Genomic DNA, 24,444 nt, shown 5'->3' with positions numbered 1-24,444 from the left:
TTACGTTGCTCTTAGATCCCTCCAAATACATTTACATAGTCACTCCGAAATTAGCCTGTAATGACCCATTTCACATTATTTCAGCTATTGTGTTTTTCGTTTCTTTTGTCAGGTCTCTCAGACGACGCTTTCTTGTCGTCTGGTTATACAGGGACCAACGTGTAAGCGCTTGGGAAAAAGAAGCGTTAGAGTGACTTTATTTTATGTCAAAGTCAGCAAAATCTTTCCTCTCTGCTCCATTCTTTGAGTAATTTTGCACAGTACGAATGAATAGATGAGCGATTTTGAATGTAACTTAGAGAATCAGAGAGAGTCCTCCACCCTAGTTTCCCTCACCATAGGAAATACCGTTAGAGGTTGGACACAGCAGAGACCCGTCGTTGACCGGCAGTCGGGACACGCGCTTTCTCCTGCCGTACTGTAAATAAGCTATGCTTTTTCTCGTAACGTGCGCTGATGTAATTATGGATCTTCTTTCTGAAGAACAGTTGCTATATTTTGTCAGGGATCATGTTCATTCACTAAAGGTATGCGGCAGGAAAAATTTTCGCTTAAATTACCAAATTATTTCATTGATACTCAATTGTGATGTGTGAACTTATAACTGTGCCTTGTGTCTTGACATGATTTGACCACATGTTTTCAACACAGTCGTTAGTTAGTTTTAAACTGTTTCCCCTAAGTTTAACAGTGTATCTCGCTAGGCGAAGTGTAAAACGAGCAGAGTAGTTGATCTTGTAATTTTCGTATCTCAGTGAGAACCACGATGCGCGAGTGGCAAACTCACGCGTAGTGCTCTAATAATGTAAAATCGTGCAAGATGGAGAGCAGTCAGTAAATCGATCGTCTTCAGAGATGTAATGTTCCTACGTGTCTCAAGTTGAAGTTGCCGCGGTTTTATAGTGATTTCCTTTTTTGAACTGAACTCGTTCTCTGTGTAAGGCCGACTGCTGTGGCCGTGCGGTTCTAGGCGCTTCAGCCCGGAACCGTGCTGCTGCTACGGTCGCAGGTTCGAATCCTGCCTTGGGCATGGATGTCTGTGATGTCCTTAGGCAAGTTAGGTTTAAGTAGTTCTAATTCTAGGGGACGGATGACCTCAGATGTTAAGTCCCATAGTGCTTAGAGCCATTTTGAACGTTTGTGCAAGCGTTCAAGAATATGAAGTCAAATCAGTAGTGCGCTAGTGAAGAAAAGCTGCATCCATAGCACAAAGAATTTCGAGGAAACTGAATCCCATATGCGTTTGGAGAAAGTTTGACGAATAAGGGTTTTTAGATTTTACCATAATTTTTCTGTGTTATCCTAAACTTGACTATCGATCTTTAATCCCCTCCCCCCTCCGAAATGCAGTGTTCAATAATTACGTTCTCGGAGACTTTCGAAGTCTGTATCCCAGTCGTGTTACGAGGTAATCATGCTGACATTCGGAATCTTCCCACTCTCTCTCTCTCTCTCTCTCTCTCGACATCAGTCTTCGGACTGGTTTGATGCGGTCCGCCACCAATTCCTCTCCGGCGTATCCTGTGCATTTCAGAGTAGCACTTGGACACTACGTCCTCAAATGGTTCAAATGGCTCTGAGCACTATGCGACTTAACTTCTGTGGTCATCAGTCGCCTAGAACTTAGAACTAATTAAACCTAACTAACCTAAGGACATCACACACATCCATGCCCGAGGCAGGATTCGAACCTGCGACCGTAGCGGTCGCCCGGCTCCAGACTGTAGCGCCTAGAACCGCACGGCCACTCTGGCCGGCACTACGTCCTCAATTATTTGTCAGTTGTACTCTAATTTCTATCTTCCTCTACAGCGTTTGCCCTCGAGAATTGCCTCTAATGCCATGGAGGCTATTCCCTTATATCTTAACACATGTCCTATCAACCTGTCTTTTCTTTTTGTCAATGTTTTGCATACGTTCCTATTTTCGCCGATTGTGTAGACAACCTCCTCATTCCTTATTAGTCCAGCTGGTTTTCAACATCGTTCTGTAGCACCACATCACAAACACTTCTATTCCCTTCCGTTTCTGTTATCCCACAGTCCTTGATTCATTACTCGTCATTCCTCAGTATTTTATTAACCAACTTTGTTCCACACTAATTCTTCCGGATGACTCTCTTAAAATTCAGTCTCATATTCATCAATACTAAATTGTGATCTGAGTCTGTAGCTACTCATTGGTAGTGCTTACAGTGCAGTACTTCTGATTTCGGAATCTCTGTGTGACCATGATGTAAACCAGCCGGAATCTTCCCGTGTCCCTTGTTCTTTTGAAATTACAGATACATTTCCTCCCCAGTGATCCTTGACAAAGTATTACCAGCTGAAATTTATTGCAGAGCTCAGTTATTCTTTCTCCTGTCTCTTTCCTACTGCCTTCTCCATATTTCCCCGTAACCCTTTCTTCTACTCCTTTCCCCACAATCGCGTTTCAGTCCCTCGTCATTATTAGATTTTATTCTGACCTTACTTACTGAATTATCCGTTCAGTATCCTAAGATACTTTATCTCTTCGCCTTCTGCTTGCGATTTCTGCATTTATACCTGAAACATCGTTTTACCATTTGTTTGGTGTCGAATCTGATGAGAAGAATCCTTTCGCTGATCTGTACACAATAGCTCACTCTCTGCCACATTTAACAATTCATATCAAATCCTATTTCCACTATGCCATTTTTGCTGCTGTTAATATTACCCTATATACGTCTGACAGGAAATTTTTGTCTTATTTCCGTTTACCCCCTCTGATAACCAGTATTTCTACATTGAGCCTCATTATATTGTTTTTCAGATTTTCTAGCTTCCCCACTACGTTCAGACTTCTGACATTCCATGTTCCGACTCATAGAACGTTATCCTTCCGTTTATTGTTCCATCTTCTTCTCGTGGTCCCCTGCCCGTCGCCAGTCCTCTTCTGGTTATCCGAATAGGGGCCTTGTCCTGAATCTTTTGTCAATGGAGAGATCATCAAGCCACTTTTTCAATTGCAGGCCACGTGTTCTTTGGTTGCACATTCATTAATGCAGTTGCTTCCATTACCTTCTGTAAACTCTAGCCGTTGATCATTGCTGATTCTTTCGCCTTTTAGGGGAATTTATCACTCCAAGGGCAAGAGAGTGCTCTGAATGTCTGTCCGATATCCTCCGTCCACTTTAACAAGGCGGTTGTTAGGCAGGACTTGGGTGACTTCTTATGCCTGAAGTCTTCGGCCAATCTCATCATTTTTATTCAAAAATTGACTAGATTTGAACAGGGGACACATGACGTGGTCTTCATTAGCAGCAGAAAACGCTACAGCTAGACTACGGGATTTTATTCCTGAAACTCGTGCATTTTAATGGCCCTATCTCGATCATTCATTTGTAAAATTTTTGAATTGTCTTGTGGAGAGCCTGTTTTCTGTTGATGTAACAAATAGCCACTTTAGTCACACGTAATCTCCTTCTTACTTTCGTCCTTTACACCTGCCGCCTTTCCTTTCCTTTAGACCACCTCTAGAAGATTTGAATCTCAGACTGTTTCCCAGGTACATCTATGAAGATGTATGTGGTTAAATGTGTACTTCGTCGTAGCGAAACGAAAACGTTATCCTTTGCGTGATTCAAAAGATATTATTAATATTTCTGGACTTAATAAAGAAAGTTACTTGTGGTTTCGTTCCCCAATCTGTTTCCCAGACCTCTAGTTCTATTTGCGAATTCCTCGAGAGAAACTGTTATTCGAATCCCGTTTGTGCTCATGATTTCTGTAATTTAACTCTTGTCAACATTGCAGGGGACGAAAGAAGTGGGAAATAATAAGTGTACAGTGTATAAATGTTAATATAAAATTGTAACAGTCTCGCCTCTACTTTGTAATCCGATACCTCCCGATCGTTCCCCCACGACCAGGGCGGGGAAGCGGGAGCCCGCGTGCCGTACTGCCAATGCTGACACTATGGTGTCAGCGCTGTCTCGCGACGCTACACAGCTACCAGTCAGTATCCTCAAATCAAATCCCGGTAAGTTTGCCTGTTACAAGCTTTTGTAAGGCTACTCGCTCTCTCTGCTGCTGGCCACGATATGTGACAGACATATCCTAAAACCTGACCTCCTCATATGAGAATTATGCCTTTCAGCAAGCCTCCCCCTATGTAGCGCCCATGTGGCTCTGCCTTAATAAACAACCTGTGCATTAGATATGCATTCCCATTAATCTTAAACCCTCCTGCTCTACTGACTCCCACTGCCTAGCTTGGTCACTCTGCGTGGGAGTTCTTAAGGTTCAGAAAATGGCTCTTCGCGATGTGCAGCTCCTTTCCGGTAGGGTCTCGTATAGGAGCACTTGCATTTCCTGTGATGCCTCGTAATGAAAAAACAGTCGTATTCTGAAGTGCGCAACTCTGCTTTTATTCCTCTGAACCTATGTTTATACAACTTGATGAGGTCCGAGACAACAAATACTCAAGTACTGGTCGAATCGGGGATTTGCAGGTCATCTTCTTAGTGGATGAACTGCACTTCCTATAGATTCTTACAACGAAGCTCAATCTGATATTGCTTTCTCCTTACCTAGATTTATGTGATTCCTTCATTATAAATCGTCCCGTGCAGCTACTCCAAACATTTTACAGGCGTGATTCATAGCCAATCGTACGCTCAAACGATCACAAGGGTATTCGACTGTTACACGCAATAAATTTTGTGTGGTGATGTAGAATATCAGCTACCAGATTTTGTAACAAATGATGATCATCCTCAAGTCTTCATATATTTAGCAACAATTTTCTTCCGATAGGACCACCAAATATACAAATAAGTCTTGTTTAAATATCTTCAGAGAGCACAAAACATAGTCATTTAGGTCGCTGTTATAGATTATGAACAGCAATTGACTCATAATAGGTCATTGAGGTTCATATACTTCTTTAGATTCTTCTGGTGTTTCCCATTAATAACGACGAACTACGTAGTCTTCTTCCTCATTCCTGTTCCTAGATTTCGCAAGGACATGTTCTGTTTACTAGGTGGGATATGCTGAACGTCCCTCCCCCAGTAACATTCAACTATAGTTTTCATGAGGAGTATCGTGGTGCAGTTGCTTCTCACAATATTTATTGATCGCTCAGACAAGTGAATAGTACATATTCTTCGTTGTTTCAAAGACTACTGTTTCTTAGTACGAAATCCGCGGTTTCAATCACAAATAAATGGATTACTTTACCTACGGAAACACCGGTCACAGAGCGAAAAGCATATAGAGAGCCCAGTAGCTATCTCATATACCTAATCCTTCACTACATGCAATGTACTCGCTGTGGAGAGCTCACAACTAGGCGATGATCACAATAATGTGACTGATAAAACCTCCGAAAAATCATAAACGGTGGATTTCATTCCTAGTTTTGGTTGGAATAAAATGTAGTCAATAAATATCAACTAATGAAATGAATAAATAATTATTCTGAAACGAATCAAAAGAAATAACAAGAAATACAAAAGTAATAAGTAACATCATAAGTAATATCACACTTCGAGCCGGTAGGTAGCTCCTCAGGAAAAATCTTACTATTGTTAAAGGAATGAATGATGTTCCGAATCAGCCAAGGCCGCGTAAACTAAGCTCTGTATTTAACGGTAGTAGAGATCTTTTTCTATAAGATCAAAACAACTTCAGCCATGAAGTATGAAACCCTACATCTACATCTACACCAATACTCTGCAAGTCACCTGATGGAGTCTGGCGAATCGTACTATCTGATCTCCCTTTCCCTCTTGCTTTCGTTAGTGGCGCGTGGTAAGGATAATTTTTCGAATTTTCTCGGTATGATCATTTCGCGAGACATATGTGGAAAGAAGCAGTGAAATAATATGTTGTCCTACGCTTCCCGGAAAGTACTCTCTCGAAATTCCAATATTAGACGTCTCCGTGATGCACAACGACTCCCTTATAGTGTCTGCCATTGGGATTTGTTGAGCATCTCTATAACACTCCTGCGAGGACCAAACGACCCAGTGACTGAAATTGGCACTCTTCAGTGGATCTTCTCCATCTCTTCTATCAGTCCTGCCTGATAACGATCCCAAATTGATGAACATACTCAAGAAACGGCTGAACAAGTGCCTTGTAAGCCACTTCTTTAGTGGATGAAGTACACTTCCTTAAGATTCTTCCTATGAATCTCAGCCTGGCATCTGCTTTTCCTACTATCTGTTTTAAGTGGTCATTCCACTTAGGGCCGCTCCGGATAGATAATGCTAGGTATTTTATGGTAGGTACTGCCTCTAGAAATTTTTCATCAATAGCGTAATTGTATAGCAGTGGAGTTCTTTTCCTACGTACTCATGAGACATAACAATTGACGATGCCTATGGTAGTAAATGGGACACGGGCGATGAAACGATCTCATAACAGATGCCGTTACTCACACAATGGCATCTATTGAAAGTAACATCTTCTTCTCCTCCATAGAAATCCCTCCCCTCATATTCTGCAAGGGTAGCTGAAGCCAATTCTAGAGATGGCATTTTTGTATATTGTCGGAGGTGCGTTTTATTCCGTTATTAGGGAACAGCTTCGAAGATTAATCGCGAGAGATATAAATTGGGCACGCAACTGTCGCGGTGCCAGATATATATTTCGTTTACAGCGTTGACAGTGGGGCGTCTTCTAATGGTGAAGCTTGTCAGCAGTGTTCTGGAGATGAAGCCAGCGATGCCAATGCAGTGCATATTTGCACTGGCGGAAGTTAATTCCGAGACTGTGTGCTCTGTAAAATGGTTTAAGAGTTCTTTTGGGAATAACATGCATTGTTGAATGACGATTTTCGGAACTGCGAGGACTGTCAGTGTCTGAAAATATTTAAAAAGGAACGACTGATGTCGATTTCCCTTTACAGTTATGTTGTCGGAATTGTCAGAAAAAAGACTACGATCACGAGAAATGCATGGTTCGATAGATGTAAATGACGGTACAACAGAGTATTATTTTAGTCTCTTGTTAAGGTAAAGAATATACGTTAGAAATCACTGCTTCGGAAAGTGGATTATTTACAACAGTGTTTGCTATTACTATGGTTTCTGTGGTGAAGTGTATTATGCAATAGAGAAGAATGAAGGCTTGCTATAGATGGTGAAAAAAAGGTCGTTGAAGTAGATGAATCGCACATCATAGCTCGCAAGTACAGGAAAGTACGACTTCTGGTAAACGAATTGAACCAGGTATGGGTATTTGGAGGCGTTGAAAGGGAGTCTTGGAAGAGCTTTAGTGTCTGTTATTAAGCGCTTTATCTTCTCAGGAGTCAAAGAAATCACCGACGGCTGAAAGTCCTACAATAGTTTGAAAGAAGAAGGATTCGAACACGAATCTGTCAACCATTCAATCGAATTCGTATTTTCGAAAGATCCCTCGGTTCATACGCAGAATTTCGAGGGCTTGTGAAAAATCTCTTAAATTCTCTATTAAGAGACAAGATCGGACGGGAAACAGCGGTGAACTGCCGTCATGTTAGTACCTGTATTTCCGCTGTCTGCGGTTGGGTGGCAAAAAGATTCCTTGCGAAACTCTCGTAGTTTTCTTTAGAGATACAGTACGAGTGTATCCCAGCTTCAGCAAAATAGGATTGCTCCCTACACAAAAGGCGGAACTTTCGATGATAAATATCTCGATGACGTGTAACATAAGTTAAATTATTGAATTTCAAGATAAATTCTTACGATATGTACTTTATTTTTTTACCTCTCCAGTTGTATATCATCAACGAGCTACGGGAAATCGGGGCCTGGAAATGGAGGCAATTGCTTTTCTCTTAGACTGAAGTACATCTTTTGTCGTCAACGCTGTAATCAAAATCAATACCAGGTGCCATGACAGTCAGGCGCTCGATATATATTTTTCACAAGTAATCTACAAAATTACCCCTTAACACAGATTTTACCGAGATATTGCAGTCGGGCTTTATTTACCAAGTTGACTATGCTAAACTCATTACATTCGAGAGCGTGCAGAAAAGTAATGCCTCCAAGCTTTTTATATGAAAACCCTTACAGCTTTTTAAATAAAACAAATGTTATAAACTGTCTATATCTTTGTTCTTCACGTCTAGATATTTTAAGCCCTCTGTCGCTAGAGGACTCAGAGTTGAAGCGGGTTACATGGCGCTGTATAGCGTAACTATGTCTGTGCGTGAGAAACAGCGTACTGGAATCACATGTTGAATTCTAAGAGTTTGTCCACACATGGAGCAACCGCCCCTTCAGCATGACAACGACAGACCAGACACACGAACGCTGCGACGTCGGCAATAATCCAACGCCTTGGAGTCACTGACATCGATCATCCTCGATACTTTTCCGACTGGGCACCATCCGATTTTCATCTGTCTCCAAAACTTAAAGAATACCATCCAGTACTTCACTTTGATAGTGATGAAGCGGTGGAAGCAGAGGTGACGTTGTGGCTCCGTTAATAAAGTCAAACAGTGTTCGTCGCCAGGGCGACTAGTCTGAGAAATAAATGTATAAACATGAAGAATAAAGATGTAGGAAGTTAATAACGTTTGTTTTATTTAAAAAGCTTGAAGAGTATTCACATAAAAAGTTCGGAAGCATTACTTTATTGCTATCCTCGTATCATGCTTGGGATGAAATCTGGTAGTTATGATTTAGTTATTATCTAATTTTGGTAACGCAGCCGCTGGAACTGCAAAAAGCATTTTACTCGCGTGCAATGGGTTGTGAGATGGCAGTATTGAGTGATGTGTATGCTAGTAGTTGTTTCTTACAATCGTTCGGGATTTAGTGACGAGCACGGTTGCGTATGTAGTCGGAGTACATTTTGTGTTTCCTCTGATTAATATTTAATTTATAACTGATGACATAGAATTTTATCGCTTAGGTGACTAATGTCTTACTTTTGGTATCGTGGCATGCTATTCGATTATTTTTAGGTAATGGGAACTTATGATGTGTGATTCTGGTGTAGCCCACATTACAATAAACGTGTCTGTTTCTTACCTCATATACTGAGTAAAAAATATTCAGTCTTGTTCATCTCTTTCACATGCGATTACGTTTAATGTTTGGTGATTGATTAGAATAAATGCACATAATTATTGGTCAGGCAGCACACTCAACGACATGTCGATCGAGACACCGACCATTTGAAACCGTTATGAATCCAATACACTAAATAAGGTGCTCTACGCATCCGACTGTCTTATTTTTTCTAGATATTTCCGCTGTTGCACATTTAGTGTTATGAATGAAGTAACTGTCAATAGCATACCACAGGGATAGTAAAAACGGCAGTTCCCGTTCTAACAGTAGTGTTTTAAATTGAAAAACACAAAAAATTATTCCGTTTCATTGTGGCGGAGTACTACAGCAACCAGTTTCGAATTATTTCGGAATAAAAACAGTCTTGGTAGCAAAATTATTCAATATCGGTGATGTGTTTCTCCATTTTCGGGTATCATCAGAATGTGTAAAAGTAGCTGGATATGTAACCCATTCGTCATAAAGCCATATAAAATGGAAAATGGACACAGCAGTAAGTCGGTAAAACATATAAACTGCAAAGTGGACCTTTAACACACCCTCTGACTCCGCCATAACAGTGCAAAATAGGGGCACGCGTACAAAATAAACGCGATATGAGCCGCACGCAGCACAATCTGAATTTATGACGGATGGGTTACACATCCAGCTACTTTTACAAAAAAAATGGTTCAAATGGCTCCGAGCACTATGGGACTTAGCTTCTGAGGTCATCAGTCCCCTAGAACAGAATTACTTAAACCTAACTAACCTAAGGACATCATACACATCCATGCCCGAGGCAGGATTCGAACCTGCGACCGTCGCGGTAGCGCGGTTCCGGACTGTAGCGCCTAGAACCGCTCGGCCACTCCGGCCAGCTACTTTTACAGACTATTACGTTGCATCCAAAGGGTGAAACGCGTCACTGGTATTAAATAATTTCGAAGCCAAGCCTGTTTTTATTCTGAAACGACTACAGGTCTTGTATACCAAACGACACCAAGCACGTAAACGGTCAAATGATCAATGTCAAGTGCGAAATATCAACGGCGTTCATGTCACATGATAAAGATTCATTTGAGACTGAAAACCATAATGCTTTTCAATATAAATATAGAACAGCTTGAGCTGATATTTTTGCAACATGTAAACAGTTTGGATCTGAACATTCTCCTCATGTAGAAATTAACAAATCTGAACGATGATGTGGAAGTTCTTCCCCAAATTAATGAAGGCTCAATTCCTCTATTGATTGGACGTCGTATATTTAATGGACGTCTACATACTTTCTGATGCACACAGTACATTTCAGCAAAAACGTTTTCGTGTCGGTTTTGAAACTGCATCCTTCATTGTGCATCATTGTTTACAGCTCGTATTAGGATTGCGCTGAAGTGTCGGTACCATCTCTTAGAAGCCAACGAGTGCTCTATCTCTCCACACTATTGCTTCTGGCCTCGCTAGCTGCCATATTTAATACTGTGTATCAGAAATTCAACTCCATCAGGTTCGACGTCTGGAATCACTGAACAGTTTATTAAAGTTCTGATTGTTTCACATGTCAACTTCGTGCAGCATGCGCTGTACTAGTACGACACTAATACAAAGGCACGTGTACGTAAACACAATGCATGCCTGCTACGAGTGTGATGTGAAGATGCAGGGTGTGAGTTCATACCCGGGCAGGCCGCTGCTCTCCATCTTGTTGGCCAGCTCCACGTCCTTGGAGTAGACGTCGAACTGCCACTGGCGCTGCCCCAGCACGCCGGCCAGCACCGCACCCGTGTGGATGCCGACGCGCATGTCCACCGGCGAGTTGGTTGTCTGCTGCACGTACCTGCCAACACACGCCACCACTGTACCTCCAAGTTTACCTGGTGTAGGTGTGATGGACTAATGCCTGGGAAGAAAGGTCAGAGTTGGTTCAAATGCGTCTGAGCACTATGGGACTTAACTTCTAAGGTCATCAATCCCCTAGAACTTAGAGCTACTTAAACATAACTAACCTAAGGACATCACACACATCCATGCCCGAGGTAGGATTCGAACCTGCGACCGTAGCGGTCGCGCAGTTCCAGACTGTAGCGCCTAGAACCGCTCGGCCACCCCGGCCGGCGAAAGATCAGAGTCGTACATCGATTACTCAATAGGTCCAACATCTCTGCCGACTGCCTGCTTTCTTTCTGGAGGTAAATTTTGTGAGGCACAAATGGATTGGCTATATGTCCTTTCTGTTCACCGATGGTAAACATATGTATTTTATAGGGACTTTCGTGCCTAAAATTCAGTTCATCGTTGCTCATGTTTCCTTATCCTGACAACATGTTTATCATCTGCCCAAACAGCAACGCATCGAGCATTTGTGTAGTATTTGAGAGGGAGAGAGTAAGAAATGCGGAGGCGTTGAGTTATTGCCGGACAGTCACTGTACAGCATTACTCTTTTTAGCTGAGTTGCACCTGGTGAAATTCGGAGGATCCTGACCAAAGGAAACGTTAAAACTCTTTTTGTACAGAATGAGATTTTTACTATACAGCGGAGTGTGCGCTGATATGAAACTTCCTGGAAGATTAAAACTGTGTGCCGGACCGAGACTCGAACTCGGGACCTTTGCCTTTCGCGGGCAAGTGCTTTTTGTACAGTTCGAAATGGCAAAGGAAGTGTTACTGTAGGGCAAAAGATCGTATAGACACCGACGAAATTATTACTTTCCTCGTGCATGCGGTGAATGTATGTTTGATATTTCCCAAAATGTTTCTGAACATTTTGCAGAACATCAAAGACACATTATACATTGAGACTGCGTTGGAAAACATAGTAGGATCGAAATATGCCTGCAAACGGGCACTCGAGGCTAAGAGGCTGTAGACGAAGTGTTGGCATTTCAGCAGAAGAGGTGGCGTTTCTAGAGTCTTTCCACTTCAGAACTCGATGTAATCTCAGATAAACATAGGCAGTTTCGTTGATTTATTCAAAGCGTCACGATGACCTGTATCAAAGATCTACTATTGTTTAAAGAGAGACCAAAGTGGCGGTCACGAAAGTTTCACTAGATGATCACCATGGACGAAGTAGTCAAAAGCTCGAGTTATTCAAATATGGTGTGTGAAGAAGACTAAGAGATCTGTATTCAAGGATGTGGTCAAGGGAAACTTTATTTTCGTTATGGAATAATGTCGTAAAAGATACTCCAGATGGTTAAATTGTAACAACTGCCAATGAGGTAGCAAGTGGGATGTGAACATCTGAGCTTCGTACGTCGAGTTAGTTACTGCCACAATTTCATGAATCATTTACGTGGACGTTCCTGGGCATATTGAAATACTGTAGTTCGGCCTCTCTCCACATTCTTCAGCATAACAACTGTGCATCACTTTGATATAGTCAACTGAATGTGCCCGTATGCACTTTATTATTATGTGCACGTTTTTTACGTTGATTGTGAAAATGAGAACAGAGAGGGCAAAATCCAGCGGCAGCAGATACTGTAGCATCGCTCGAATTAACATCACACGGACATGGCATCACGTGGACGAGATAACATCAGCAGTTGCATATGATGTCGCTCCTGGGTCACACCGGAGAGGTTTCATTTTTAGCACATGGCATTAATACACAATACCGCTTTTCCCCATACAGCAGAAAATTAGTCTGGAAAAGTGTTTCGGCAGTAAGAAACTAACCCCAGTAATGCACATCATAACACAAATACAATTATTGTAGAGATACTTAATAATCTGACAAACATCCTGGGATCCAAAACTTAACTTTAACAACTTAATATTGCTTAAATTTTCAATTTATTACGTTTCATACCAACATTTACTGTTTCAAGCCACATCGCCTCACAAACGAGTAATTATTTGCCCATTGGTGCAAGTAATCATGCCTGTCTCATGTTCTGAAACAGATCATAGGTTTTATTGAAAACCATGGATATACAGGGCTAGAAAGCCAAGACAGGAGACCCAAAATATACCCAGAACGAGATAGTGTTCCGAGTTGTGGTTTTTGCAGAGTTACAGTCGGCAGTTACCGATTTTTCTATGATAATTCAGCTTTTTAGCTTTTCCTACAGCATATAAAAGCGTGTTAACGTTTCATTAATCGCTATGTTTCAGTTTATACTGGTGTAAGTACGAAGATCTGTTCGCTTGTTATTCGTATACAAATTTCTCAAATGCCTATAAAGATTTAACTCGTGATGTAGAGTGTAGATTGAAGATGATGCAGAAACATCAAAACTCGAAACATATAAGAGGAAGATGAAATTTCTCTTAAAGGTATTTTATAAGTAAAGAGTACATCAAAACAAGAACTTTGTACTACGTGAATTGGGAAACATAATACTGGATACACAGCATTGCTATCTGCTGTTAGTTATGTGATGAGGTCATGTCGTATACAGGACTTACCTAAAACACTGTTGTAATCAGATTCATTTGGTTTACGTACGTACATAGCACACACTACTGTATACTGGTGCCGTTTTCTATGCAAAGGACGTGTCGCATCCGGCATCGCCTTTCGTAGGAAGGTTAAAATAAGGATTATGGTTGTAATCCTTAATCAGTTGTGGTATAATTTTAAACACCGAAAACTTAAAAATTTGTGTACAACTAGTTATTTAATCTCAAGAGTACATTTTAAATCAATATTTCCTAGGAAAACACTATTTGGTTCGTGGTTCATTTTTCTACTGGAACATGTTGGCTCCTATGTCTTCAGTGGGTTGTGTTCGTGAAAATATGAGCACCAAAAAAGACATGAGAAATATTTCAAGCATTATTAAATCTGAAACAGGATAAGTGATGAACTAGATATCACCTGTATGCAGCTGAAGCTACAAATCTAAACAAAAAAAAACACATTTGAAAATGAACTCGCACGCAGTTTGTGAAATATATGGAACAGTGCAATACGCTAAATCAGTTAATGAAGACACTCTTTTCACAAATACTTTCTGCGTATGTAATACACACGTCAACGATCTGATAATAATTGAAATTGAGATATTTCTTACTTTTTCTACTTATTTATACATTTTGTGTCGTGACAGTCGAAAAGTGGGGAGAAATCCCAAAGGATAGAGTGTGATATGAAAGTTAGAATACAGTTGTACAAAATGTCCACCAAAATTGCAATACAATACACAGAAGTGTAGTCATAGGATACCTTCTAATATAGTGTCAGACTTCCTTTTTCCCTGCGTAGTGCAGCAACTCAACGTAGCATGCACTCAACAAGTCATGGAAATACTGAGCCATGTTACCTCTACAGCCGTCCATAACTGGGAAGCAGTTCCGTAACCGGGAAATAGTTGCCAGCGCTGGATTTTGTGCACGAACTGACTTCTCGATTATGTCTCATAAATGTTCGATGGGATTCATGTCGGGCGATCTGGATGGCCAAATCATTAGCTCCAATTTTCCAGAATGTACCTCAAACCAATCGCGAACGGCTGTGGCCTGGTGAGAAGATCGCTGATGAGAACATGAAGTCAGACTGGCTGCAAATGGTCTTGAAGTAGCCGAACATAAGCTTTTCCCGTCAATGATCTGTTCGGTTGGATCAAATGACTTAGTCTATTCCATGTAAACACTGTCTACACCATTCTGGAGGCAACACCAGCTGGCACAGGGAGTTTCTGACAACTTGGGTTCATGTCTTCGTGGGGTCTGCGCCACAAGTGAACCCTACCATCAGCTCTTGCCAACTGAAATCGGGATTTATCTGACCAGGTCACGGTTTTCCAGTCGTCTAGAGCGCAGCTGATATGGTTAAGAGCCCACGAGAGGCAGTGAAGGCGATATCGTGCTGTTAGCAAAGACACTCGCGTCGGTGGTCTGTTGCCATAGCCCAATAGCACCAAATTTCGCTGCAGTATCCTTTAGCACCCGTTCGTCATACGTCCTACATTCACTTCTGTGGTTATTTCACGCATCGTTGCTTGCCTATTAGCACTGACAACTCTACGCAAACGCCGCTGCACTCTGTCGTTAACTGAAGGTCGTCGGCCACTGCGGTGTTAGTGGTGAGAGGTAATGCCGAAATGTGGTATTCTCGGCACAACTCTTTACACCATGGATCTCAGAATCTTTAATTCCCTAACGATTTCCGAAATGGAATGTCCCACGCACCTAATCTGTTAATTCACGTCGTGTAGCCATTATCGCGTCGGAAACTTTTCAACGTGAATCACGTGAGTAAAAATGACAAATCTGCCAATGCATGACCTTTTATGCCTCGTGGACGTGGTACTACCGTCATCTGTATATGTGCATATAGCTATTCCATGACGTTTTGTCACCTAAGCGTACAGCACCAATATTAACAGTAAAACTTGGTCTCGATGCTCTTCCTCCCAAGACAAGAATATACCACAGATTTTTGCATCTAGAAAATCTCACTATCCGCTGATAAAAATTTAGCATAAGGCATAACAGTTCAGAAAAAAGAATGATTGCAAAATACACTACTTCAATGAAAATTAAAATAATGTAGGAACCCAGGAGATGGTCCAAATACTTTCACCTCTCTTTCTTCTGGGATCTGAAGTCTACTAACGGTGGAAAACACTCGATTCGCACTGGAAAGGACGCACGTTCAGATCCCTTCCCGGCTTTCCAGTTTAAGTTAACGGTGATTCCCGTAGATAAAGGCTGTCTTTGTGAGAAGGCACGGTGCTCCAATCTTTCCCAAATCGAAATTGCACTGTGTCTCTAATGACCCCGAGGTCAGCAATATGTTAAACCCTGATCATCTTACACTCCTACCTTGAATTCTACTGTCTCCCATACGACATGTTGGAAAAAGCAAACTTCCTTGTTTTGGAAGTTCAGCGAGAATGTTCCCGTGCTCCATAGGCTGTCGACAGGGAGAAGTGCATTAGCACGATAGACTGGCCTACAGCGGCTGCGACCGCGGCCGTTCCAGCGCGTTAGTCCAGGGGAAGAGGGAGGGCCACTCGTGGCTGGCTGCGCCGCGCCGCCCCGTACCCTGAAAGGCAGCGCCTGCTATCTGGGGCGGCCGCCCGGCCTGCTAGCTGTGGGAGAGGGGCGGGCGGGCAGCCCGCAAAGTGGCAGCCCCTGTCGCTGCCGCTGCCCGCACAACTCGACAGCCCACTCACATCGCAGCGCCACATTGCTGGGCGGCACGCGAATGCCTTCCAGCACGGGCCAGTTTCGGAACTAGCCGCTCGCCCTAAGTATTGATTTGCGCATGCCGCCGTAATTCACACGCCCAACCTTGGGCTTTCATTGTCTCTTGTAATCCAGCAGAGAACTTATTTGCTCCATACACCATCAATTCGTCAGTCTACGCGTTTATTTTCTAGTACAATTTCTTCTGAAAGCTCATCCTGCTACCTTGTTCGTTTGTTTTCTTTTGTGTCCTAGTACGTAACTAGAGTCACTTCTGCACTGCCCGCTGACAATCCCACTCTGTTTTCGAACTGTTTTCGCACTATTGGTCAAGATATCAAAGCCGTAATTCAGAACTGTAAATACGCACTAATTAAAAAGTTTTCTTTTCACACGATTTCGGCACTTCGTTATAAGAGCTCTGTTTAGTTCCACCAAAAGTATTACAGACATTTTTTTCTGTTCTCTTCATTTCGTTTTTGGTCGGACTGAGTAAGTGAAGAGGCGAGGATTGGTAAATACAGCATAAAAAGTAATAGCAGTGGGCATTGATTTATATGAATGCGGACAGTTGAAAATTTTTGCCAGACCGGGATTGGAACCCGTGTCTTCTGCTTACTAGGCAGATGCGCTGTCTACTACCATCTGGACACAGTGGTCAACACAACTGCGCGAAATACCCTAGCACACATCCAAACAGACAAAAATTCTCAGCTTATTCACACACAACGGTGGTGTGCCGCTTTGGCCATAATCCTTATTACTCACGGCGTTTCGAAGCCTCCCGTGAGTTCGAGCTTGGTGTGTATCTGGAGTAGTCACTGGTCTTCCATGCCTTAATTACATATATGTAGTGTCTGTTCTTCCAGACATATTGCATACTTACCGCGACCTCGGCACGAGAAACTGTTGTCAGCGAGTCTGTTCTAAGGCCTTAACAGTTCTAGAGCGATCGCCTCACTGTGGCTAATTAATGCCTTTCGTGGAAAATTTATTTCCTAATAGTGTTGAATTGATGAGAAATGACAATCAAATGAAACTTACATTTTTTAACTGATGAGGCAAAGAATATCAGGCAGCTAAATACTAAATCTGATGTTTGTTACGACCGATACAGATTTATGATGAATGCCTTTTTCGGAGTAAGTTTGAAATGATATCAATATGTATTTCGTAACAATTTTATTCACTGGTTAAACGTAGAAACACTGAGTATCCATGAATACTACTTATTTTGCTTTTCACTGCAACATCAAAGCCTGGTACCGCTTTGTGATCGCTGCTAATTCGAAGGTAACCTTTTAAATGTACGTCTGTCAGTAAGCATCTGTGGATAGACATCTTTCTTTGCCAAGCGGGGTAGCCTTAAGCCATGCGGCTACCCTGCGCGGCTCTCCCCGTCGGAGGTTCGAACCCTCCCTCAGGCATCGGTGTGTGTGTTGTCCATAGCGTAAAGTTAGTTTAAGTTACATTAAGAAGTGTGTAAGCTTAGGGACCGATGACCAAGCAGTTTGGTCCCATAATATCTTACCACAAATTTACAGTTTTTACTTCTTTAAATAGCTGTTAGCGCAAATCTTTGGATCCGAACATCGACGTAATCGTAACTGCAAACTTGTAAAGTTGTGAAAAGTTATGTACATTTAAATTCTTATACGAGTCTGCAGGGCTTATTTTAGTATGAAACTCATCACTCAGCTGCCTGTCACACTGCAGGTCTATATGTTCTAACTGCAGTTATGCATCCTGCACTTACGTGTTATGAATTGATACGGGGGTGTCTCATCTTCACTCTGAAGTTCCTAACCGGCTCTATTCTGCTTTCCATGGGTTTTAAAAAAGCTGATCTCCACTTCCATTAAATACTGCACCGTGATATACGACTGCGTTTAGAACTACGGTGAACCTAACGTACTCTCATTCCCCTGAAGACAGCACACAGTTTGCACTTTCCCCACGCTAAATAATGGCAACTGACTGTCACTTTTGACCGCTCATCACACAAAAGATATGAACACAAGTGCAACGTTTCTGGAAAGAGAAAAGTTCAATTTTTTGTGGGTTCAATACGGGCACCATGTGTTGCGCGACAAATATCAGAACAGTGGTTCATTTCCTGCCACGCACGAAGTATCTGGTCTGTCATTATAGAATTCACAGCTTTATCAATGAGCTGTCGCGGACTTTTAAGACTGACAGTCACGGAGGGGATAAAAACGCGGTCTTTTCCGTAACACCACAGATAAAAGCCACACAGTGTGAGGTCTGGCGACCTAGAAGGCTAGCGGCGATGAAGTTTATCTTCTTCTCATCCTCTTCTAATTCACCATCCTGGAATGGTCCCATTCAGGTAACGTCGGACGTTCTTAGAGAAATTCTGTAAGAAAGGCAAATGGCACTTCTAAGTACTTTGCGTAGTCCTAATGGGCATATTCGTATATAATGATAACCATAATAATAATAATTTTAAGAAGTGTCTAACACAAAAGGGGCACTCAAGGAGTTTCCGTTCGCAGGCCGTACAGCCAAGGATCGGTATGCCAATCGTGCAAAATCGCCGTGAGCATTGAGGGAATCGTCCCACCGACGCACCAAGTCAGAAATACCTGCTTGGTGAAACACTGTGTCCTGTTACACGAAGAAATCCCTAACGGCCTGACGCACTCGTCCGACAGGAATCGACGACCCTTAAAGGCCTTTTTTAAGGGACATAAGGTATGATAATCGCGTGGGGAGTAATCAGGACTATAGGGAGGCTGCTCGAGTGCCTCCCGCTTGAGTTCTTTGTCTAATCACGCCCGACGTTACCTGAACGACACCATTCCAGGGCGTTGGTATGGAAGAAGAGGAGTAGAAGATGAACTTCATGGCCGGTGGTCTCCCAGGTCTCCAGACCTCAAACCTTGTGACACTTACCTGTGGTGTTAAACAAAAGACAGCGTTTTTATCCCCCCTACGCCTACCACTCTTGAAAGTCTGCCACACCGCATTATTAAAGCTGTGAATTCGGTAACGACAGACCAGCTACTTCGTGTGTGGCAGGAAATGAACCACTGTTTTGATATTTGTCGTGTAACGGATGGTGCTCGTATTGAACGCACTGAAATTTGAAATTTTGTCTTTCCATGAAAGTTGGAATTGTATTTCCATCTTTTCTCGCTTGGTAGCAATAAATAGTTGAAATCTACTCCTTATTTTTGAATAGCCCTGTACATTGCACTGAATAATGCGTTTGTTTATCTAATACAGAGATCATTACCGCGTCGTATAAATTTGAAACAGCAAAGGACGAACATCTTACGCTGAATGCTCAGCAATCGTTTCCAAATGAGTTTCAGCATGGAAACTATGATGCTCATTCGTGTTGCGTAATAAACATGTTAGCTTTCTGAAACGAAGGTATGATAATACAACATATCTGGTCTTTCCTTATCATTTGTTTTTAAAAAAAAAATACTTAATGTTGCGGACGAGGATGTGCATCAGGCAGTTACGGACTTCTTCATGTAACAAGATATGGTGTCTTACCAAACTGGTGTTTTCCACCTGGTCCCGTCGGTGAGATGACTGCCTCAATGCTGACGGCGATTTTGCACAATTGGCACACCGATTCTGGGCCGCACTACGCTCGAACGGAAATTTTTTGATCGCCTCTTATAAAGGGCGAGTCAGGTGGAAAGGCACATGCTATGAGACGCGATTGCATTAATGATTCTGAACAAGAAACTTCATATGGACATATGCCCTATTACGAATGGTTTCCGAGATAGAAGACGTTTAATATCACTTTTGTACGTTTTTCTTTAATAGCTCGAAAACTCCACACTCTAGAGAAAACGTATCCCAGTACACAAGTAAACTGAATTAAATTTGCTACAGAAAAAGGTTCTATTTATTTTTCGTCTGAGACTAACATTTTGCCCGAAGAGATTGCGAGAATATTGAAAGCCTGCGCTGTAGCTTAGGTACTCTTTGTAGGCCAGTTTGAGGTAGTTTTCTGACTTGATTGACCACAAGCGTGCTGTATCAAAATGTCCATCTCAACTTCCTCTATAGCACTGTGGTACATTGTAAACAATGACAATGAATAATACAGAAAATAAATAGAAATGTACATTAAAAGTGTCCTGTCTCGGAAACCATTCGGAGTAGGGCATGTGTCCACATCAAGTTTTCTGTTCGGTATCACTAATGCTATCACTCGTCAAAACACGTACCTTTCCTCCTGACTCACTCTGTATATTAGACGCTTCCTAAAATTATTGTTAATATTATTTGCGAATAAGCCCATTAGGACTATGCTAAGTACTCAGAAGTGGGCATTTTCCTTCCTTTGTACCCATATTTCTTTCAGTCTCTTCCTGCGAGTTTCCTTTCTCCTCTCATTTTGTTCATTTTGTTCAGTGCTCATCTTTGATTTTAATCTTGAACACAATTCGCGTTTTTTAAAGTCTCTTTGGGTTTATTCATTTAATGTTTCGGTATAATCGTAACCTGTATTTTCTATATTTTTCTATTATTTATGTATTGTTTAATTCCCTGTTTGCTTGTGGGTCGGTATTGTTGGTCTACAACTTTTGGGACTAGAATTTGCCTTATGATATTTTGTTCCTTTCTGTTAATGTTTTCAGTTTCCATTTTCCTGTTCATAATTAGTGTTTCTGATCTATAAAAGTATTCTGCTTTAATTACGAAATTGCACTGTCACTACTACTAGCAGGTGACATTTTAAAATTTCGATCTATCTCTGTTTACCTCCACTAGCAAACAAACACGAACACTTTGTCAGTATCACCCATGCAGTGTAAAGCTAAATGCTACGCATCAGACTGTTTGCGTAAAGTGATAGGCAGGCGAGCACACAGCCTAATTTACTCTTTTATGTACCCTGCGTTAACCGCCAAGTTTGAAAGACGCAAAAGCAATCAGCGGGAGGCTACTTAAGGCGCGCCATGTGATCGATGCGTCGCCGTGCAAGTCGACTTGCCGAGCGGGCGCCGCACACCCTGGGGCTCCCCGAGCCGTTCGAGGCTGCCAGAATGAAACGATTCCCCGGGAATCCCCGCCTCGGGGAGCGCCGCCGGTGCTCGTCTTTCAGTTATCACCTCACCCCAGCACGATATAAAATTCACATAATTCCTCGCTATCATTGACTCGCTCCTGCGATAAATATCGACAGATTGCGATGCCCTGCTATTAAATCACGTTTTATGTTACTATAAACCCCGGAAATATATTTTATGGGTGCTTCCGTGGGGAGCACGATGCGGCTTCATGGCTACAAGCGATACAGGATAAGGAAGTTATGGGTCTCAGTGGAAGGAACGGCTTACTACAGAGCTGTGAAGGAACAGAACTCTTTCTTCCAGCCTGATGTTAATGTATAAAAATATAGCTATTTTCTATGCTTTGTATGCACCTTTATGAGAAAAAGCATGTTAATAATTACAGTTTTTAGCTTCGTCACTACAGAAGAAATGAGCAAGATGCTAGTCCACTAACAGGATAATGATATGTTGGGCTCGTTGGTCCCAAGCTGGTAGAAGTTGGAACATTTCAACTCAGTGCTGATTCTTCTCTGGTTACTTCCATACTTTACAGCCAAACAAAACTGCAGCTTGACAGCAGTAATTTTTATATTACCTTGTCCATGAAAAATGATATATTTAAATTTTTACTGAGTTATGGACGGTAATAGTGTCACATATTCCTAAAGAACTGAGTATTGGGCAAAACTGTATGGAAAGTGCCTATAATTTTCCGACCCCTTTGGACATTCGTGATGTGTGAAGGGCTCGTGCGACCAAGACTTCTTTACCAAGGCATGTCCTTCGCAAGAACACACGCGAAATTTTCCTCGAAAGTTCTTTCCTTGTCCTTGAGGAAGCGCTTACACCTTCTCAAGTTCAAGCAGTGTATGATGAAAATGTCTAAACAGAACCTCACACAGGTACTATCCGTTATAGGGCAGGTGAAAATTCAGGAAGATTCTGAAAAGATGATAGCTTTTACTTCCAAAGTACTCTCAAAGCATGAGATACTCTGTAATTGAGAAAGAGTGCCGTGATGTTTAGACCATTAACAGTATCGGCCTGTATGTATTTGGCAAACCATTCACCGTTGTGACAAACCACCATTCTCTACGCTGACAATCCGAAGAACCCATCGGCTCGACTGGCACAATGGGCACCGAGATTTCAGGAGTACGATATCACAGGGACACAAACACAAGAAAGCTGATTGTCTTGCAAGGCATCCTTTGGCGGAACACAGAAGTGCGAATGAAATCTCAGTCATTGCTGTATTAAAGGATGTTGCTGTTGAACAGGGGAAAGATAGAGCACTTGTGAAAACCACACTATCCTCTAAGTGGGGAGGATCCGACCAAAGGAGAATTAATATACGAAGCTAGGTAAGAGGAACTATGGTCCAGTCTGGCGGAAATGATTGCTCTCCATCCCAGCTCATCAACAGCTGACTATTCTATTCAGCTATTTCCACGACACTCCGACATCTATTCGCATGTGACACTTGAAGACTCTAGACAGAATCAGAAGCAGATATCACTGGCCAGGTCTCCTCCATCCGTTAGACACTATGTGAGTCACTGTAATACTCGTAGCACTGAAAAGAATAACGAAGTAAATATTAGTGTCAGTGCAGTTGAGAAACATCTGAAATAATTAAAATTGAACAAAGTTCAGGGCCTGACGGAATCCTTGTCAGATTATACACTGAATTTGCGGCTGCGTTAGGCTCCTTCCGTAGAACAAAAAACAATGTTCCGTTCTTGGAAAAAGACACAGGTAACACCCGTTTACAAGAAGGGTAGTAGAAGTAATTTACAAAACTACCATCCAGTACCACTGACATCGTTTTGTTATAGAATCTTAGAACATATTCTGAGCTCGAACATAATGAGGTACCCTGAACAGAATGATTTCCTCGATGCCACCCAGCACGGATTCCGAAAACATCGATCACGTGAAACCCAACTCGCTCTTCTCTCACATGACATACTGAAAGCTTTCGATCAAGGCAGCCAGGTAGATGCTATATTTCCTGATTTCCCAAAACCATTTGACTCAGGGTCACTCCTACGCCTATTGTCAAATGTATGATCATATGGAGTATCAAGTGAAATCTGTGACTGGACTTGGGTCATTTTGGTAGGGAGGACGTAGCATGAGGCATGGATGGTGAGGCATCATCAGATGTGGAAGTAGCTTTGAGTGTGCCCCGGGAAAGTGTGTTGGGACCCTTGCTGTTCATATTGTATATTAATGACCTTGCAGACCATATGAATAGTAAAATCAGGCTTTTTGCAGACGATGCAGTTATATACAACGAAGTGCTATCTGAATGAAATATTCAGTCAGATCTTGATAAGATTTCAAAGTGGAGCAGAGATTGGCAACTGCTGCAAATATTCTGAAATGTAAAATTTTGCACTTCACAAAACGAAAAAAACGTAGTATCCTATGATCATAATGTCAATGAGTCGAATTTGGAATCGTCCAACGCAGACACGTACCTAGGTGTAACACTTTATAGGGATATGAAATGGGATGATCTCATAGGTTCAGTCGTGGGTGAAACAGGTGGAAGACTTCGGTTTATTAGTAGAGTACTGGGGTACTGCAGTCAATCTACAAAGGAGATTGATTACATATCATTCCTGGGACCGGTTCTAGAACATTGCTCAAGGGTGTGGAACCTGTGCTAGATAAGACTTAAAGGGGATATTGAACGTAAACAGCAAAGGGCAGCACGAATGGTCACAGGTTTTTTTAATCCGTGGGAGAGTGTCACAAAGATCCTGAAGGAACTGAACTGAAACACTCTTGAAGATAGACGTAAACTATTCTGAGAAAGTCTATTAAGAAAGTTTTAAGAATGGGCTTTAAATGTTTGCTCTAGGAATGTACTACAATCCCCTAGGTAACTCTCACATAGGGAGCGTGAGGATAAAATTAGAATAATTACCGCACGCGCAAGGGCATTCAGACAATCATTCTTCCTGCGCTCCATACATGAATAGAATAGGAAGAAACCCTAATAAATGGTACAATAGGACGTATCCTCTGCCTTGCATGTCACGGTGGTTTGCATAGTATACGTGTAAGTATAGAAGAAATGTCAACGATGGAAGCACGTGCCGCTTTTGGTAACGATTTGCCCCGAAACAGTTCCCTGTTGAGATACGGACCAACGTGGACACTGTAGGCACTTCTGCACCCGGTTATCGGGCATCATGACTCATACTTCTGCTCTATTCAGATT

General features: G+C 42.0%; 1 protein-coding gene across 1 annotated transcript in view; it reads right to left on the bottom strand.

Moving 5' to 3' along the window:
* The window catches only part of LOC126235306 (adenylate cyclase type 3), a 628,591-nt gene that overhangs the window by 255,155 nt on the left and 348,992 nt on the right, over positions 1 to 24,444 (bottom strand). The window contains exon 5 of the mRNA XM_049944030.1: positions 10,698 to 10,856. Coding sequence (XP_049799987.1) covers positions 10,698 to 10,856 — 159 coding nt within the window. The remainder of the gene's footprint in view (positions 1 to 10,697; positions 10,857 to 24,444) is intronic.

Source organism: Schistocerca nitens, chromosome 2, assembly GCF_023898315.1.
Source record: "Schistocerca nitens isolate TAMUIC-IGC-003100 chromosome 2, iqSchNite1.1, whole genome shotgun sequence".
Taxonomy (NCBI): domain Eukaryota; kingdom Metazoa; phylum Arthropoda; class Insecta; order Orthoptera; family Acrididae; genus Schistocerca; species Schistocerca nitens.
The sequence above is the reverse complement of the archived record's forward strand: the minus strand, read 5'-3'. Positions and strand labels throughout refer to the sequence as shown.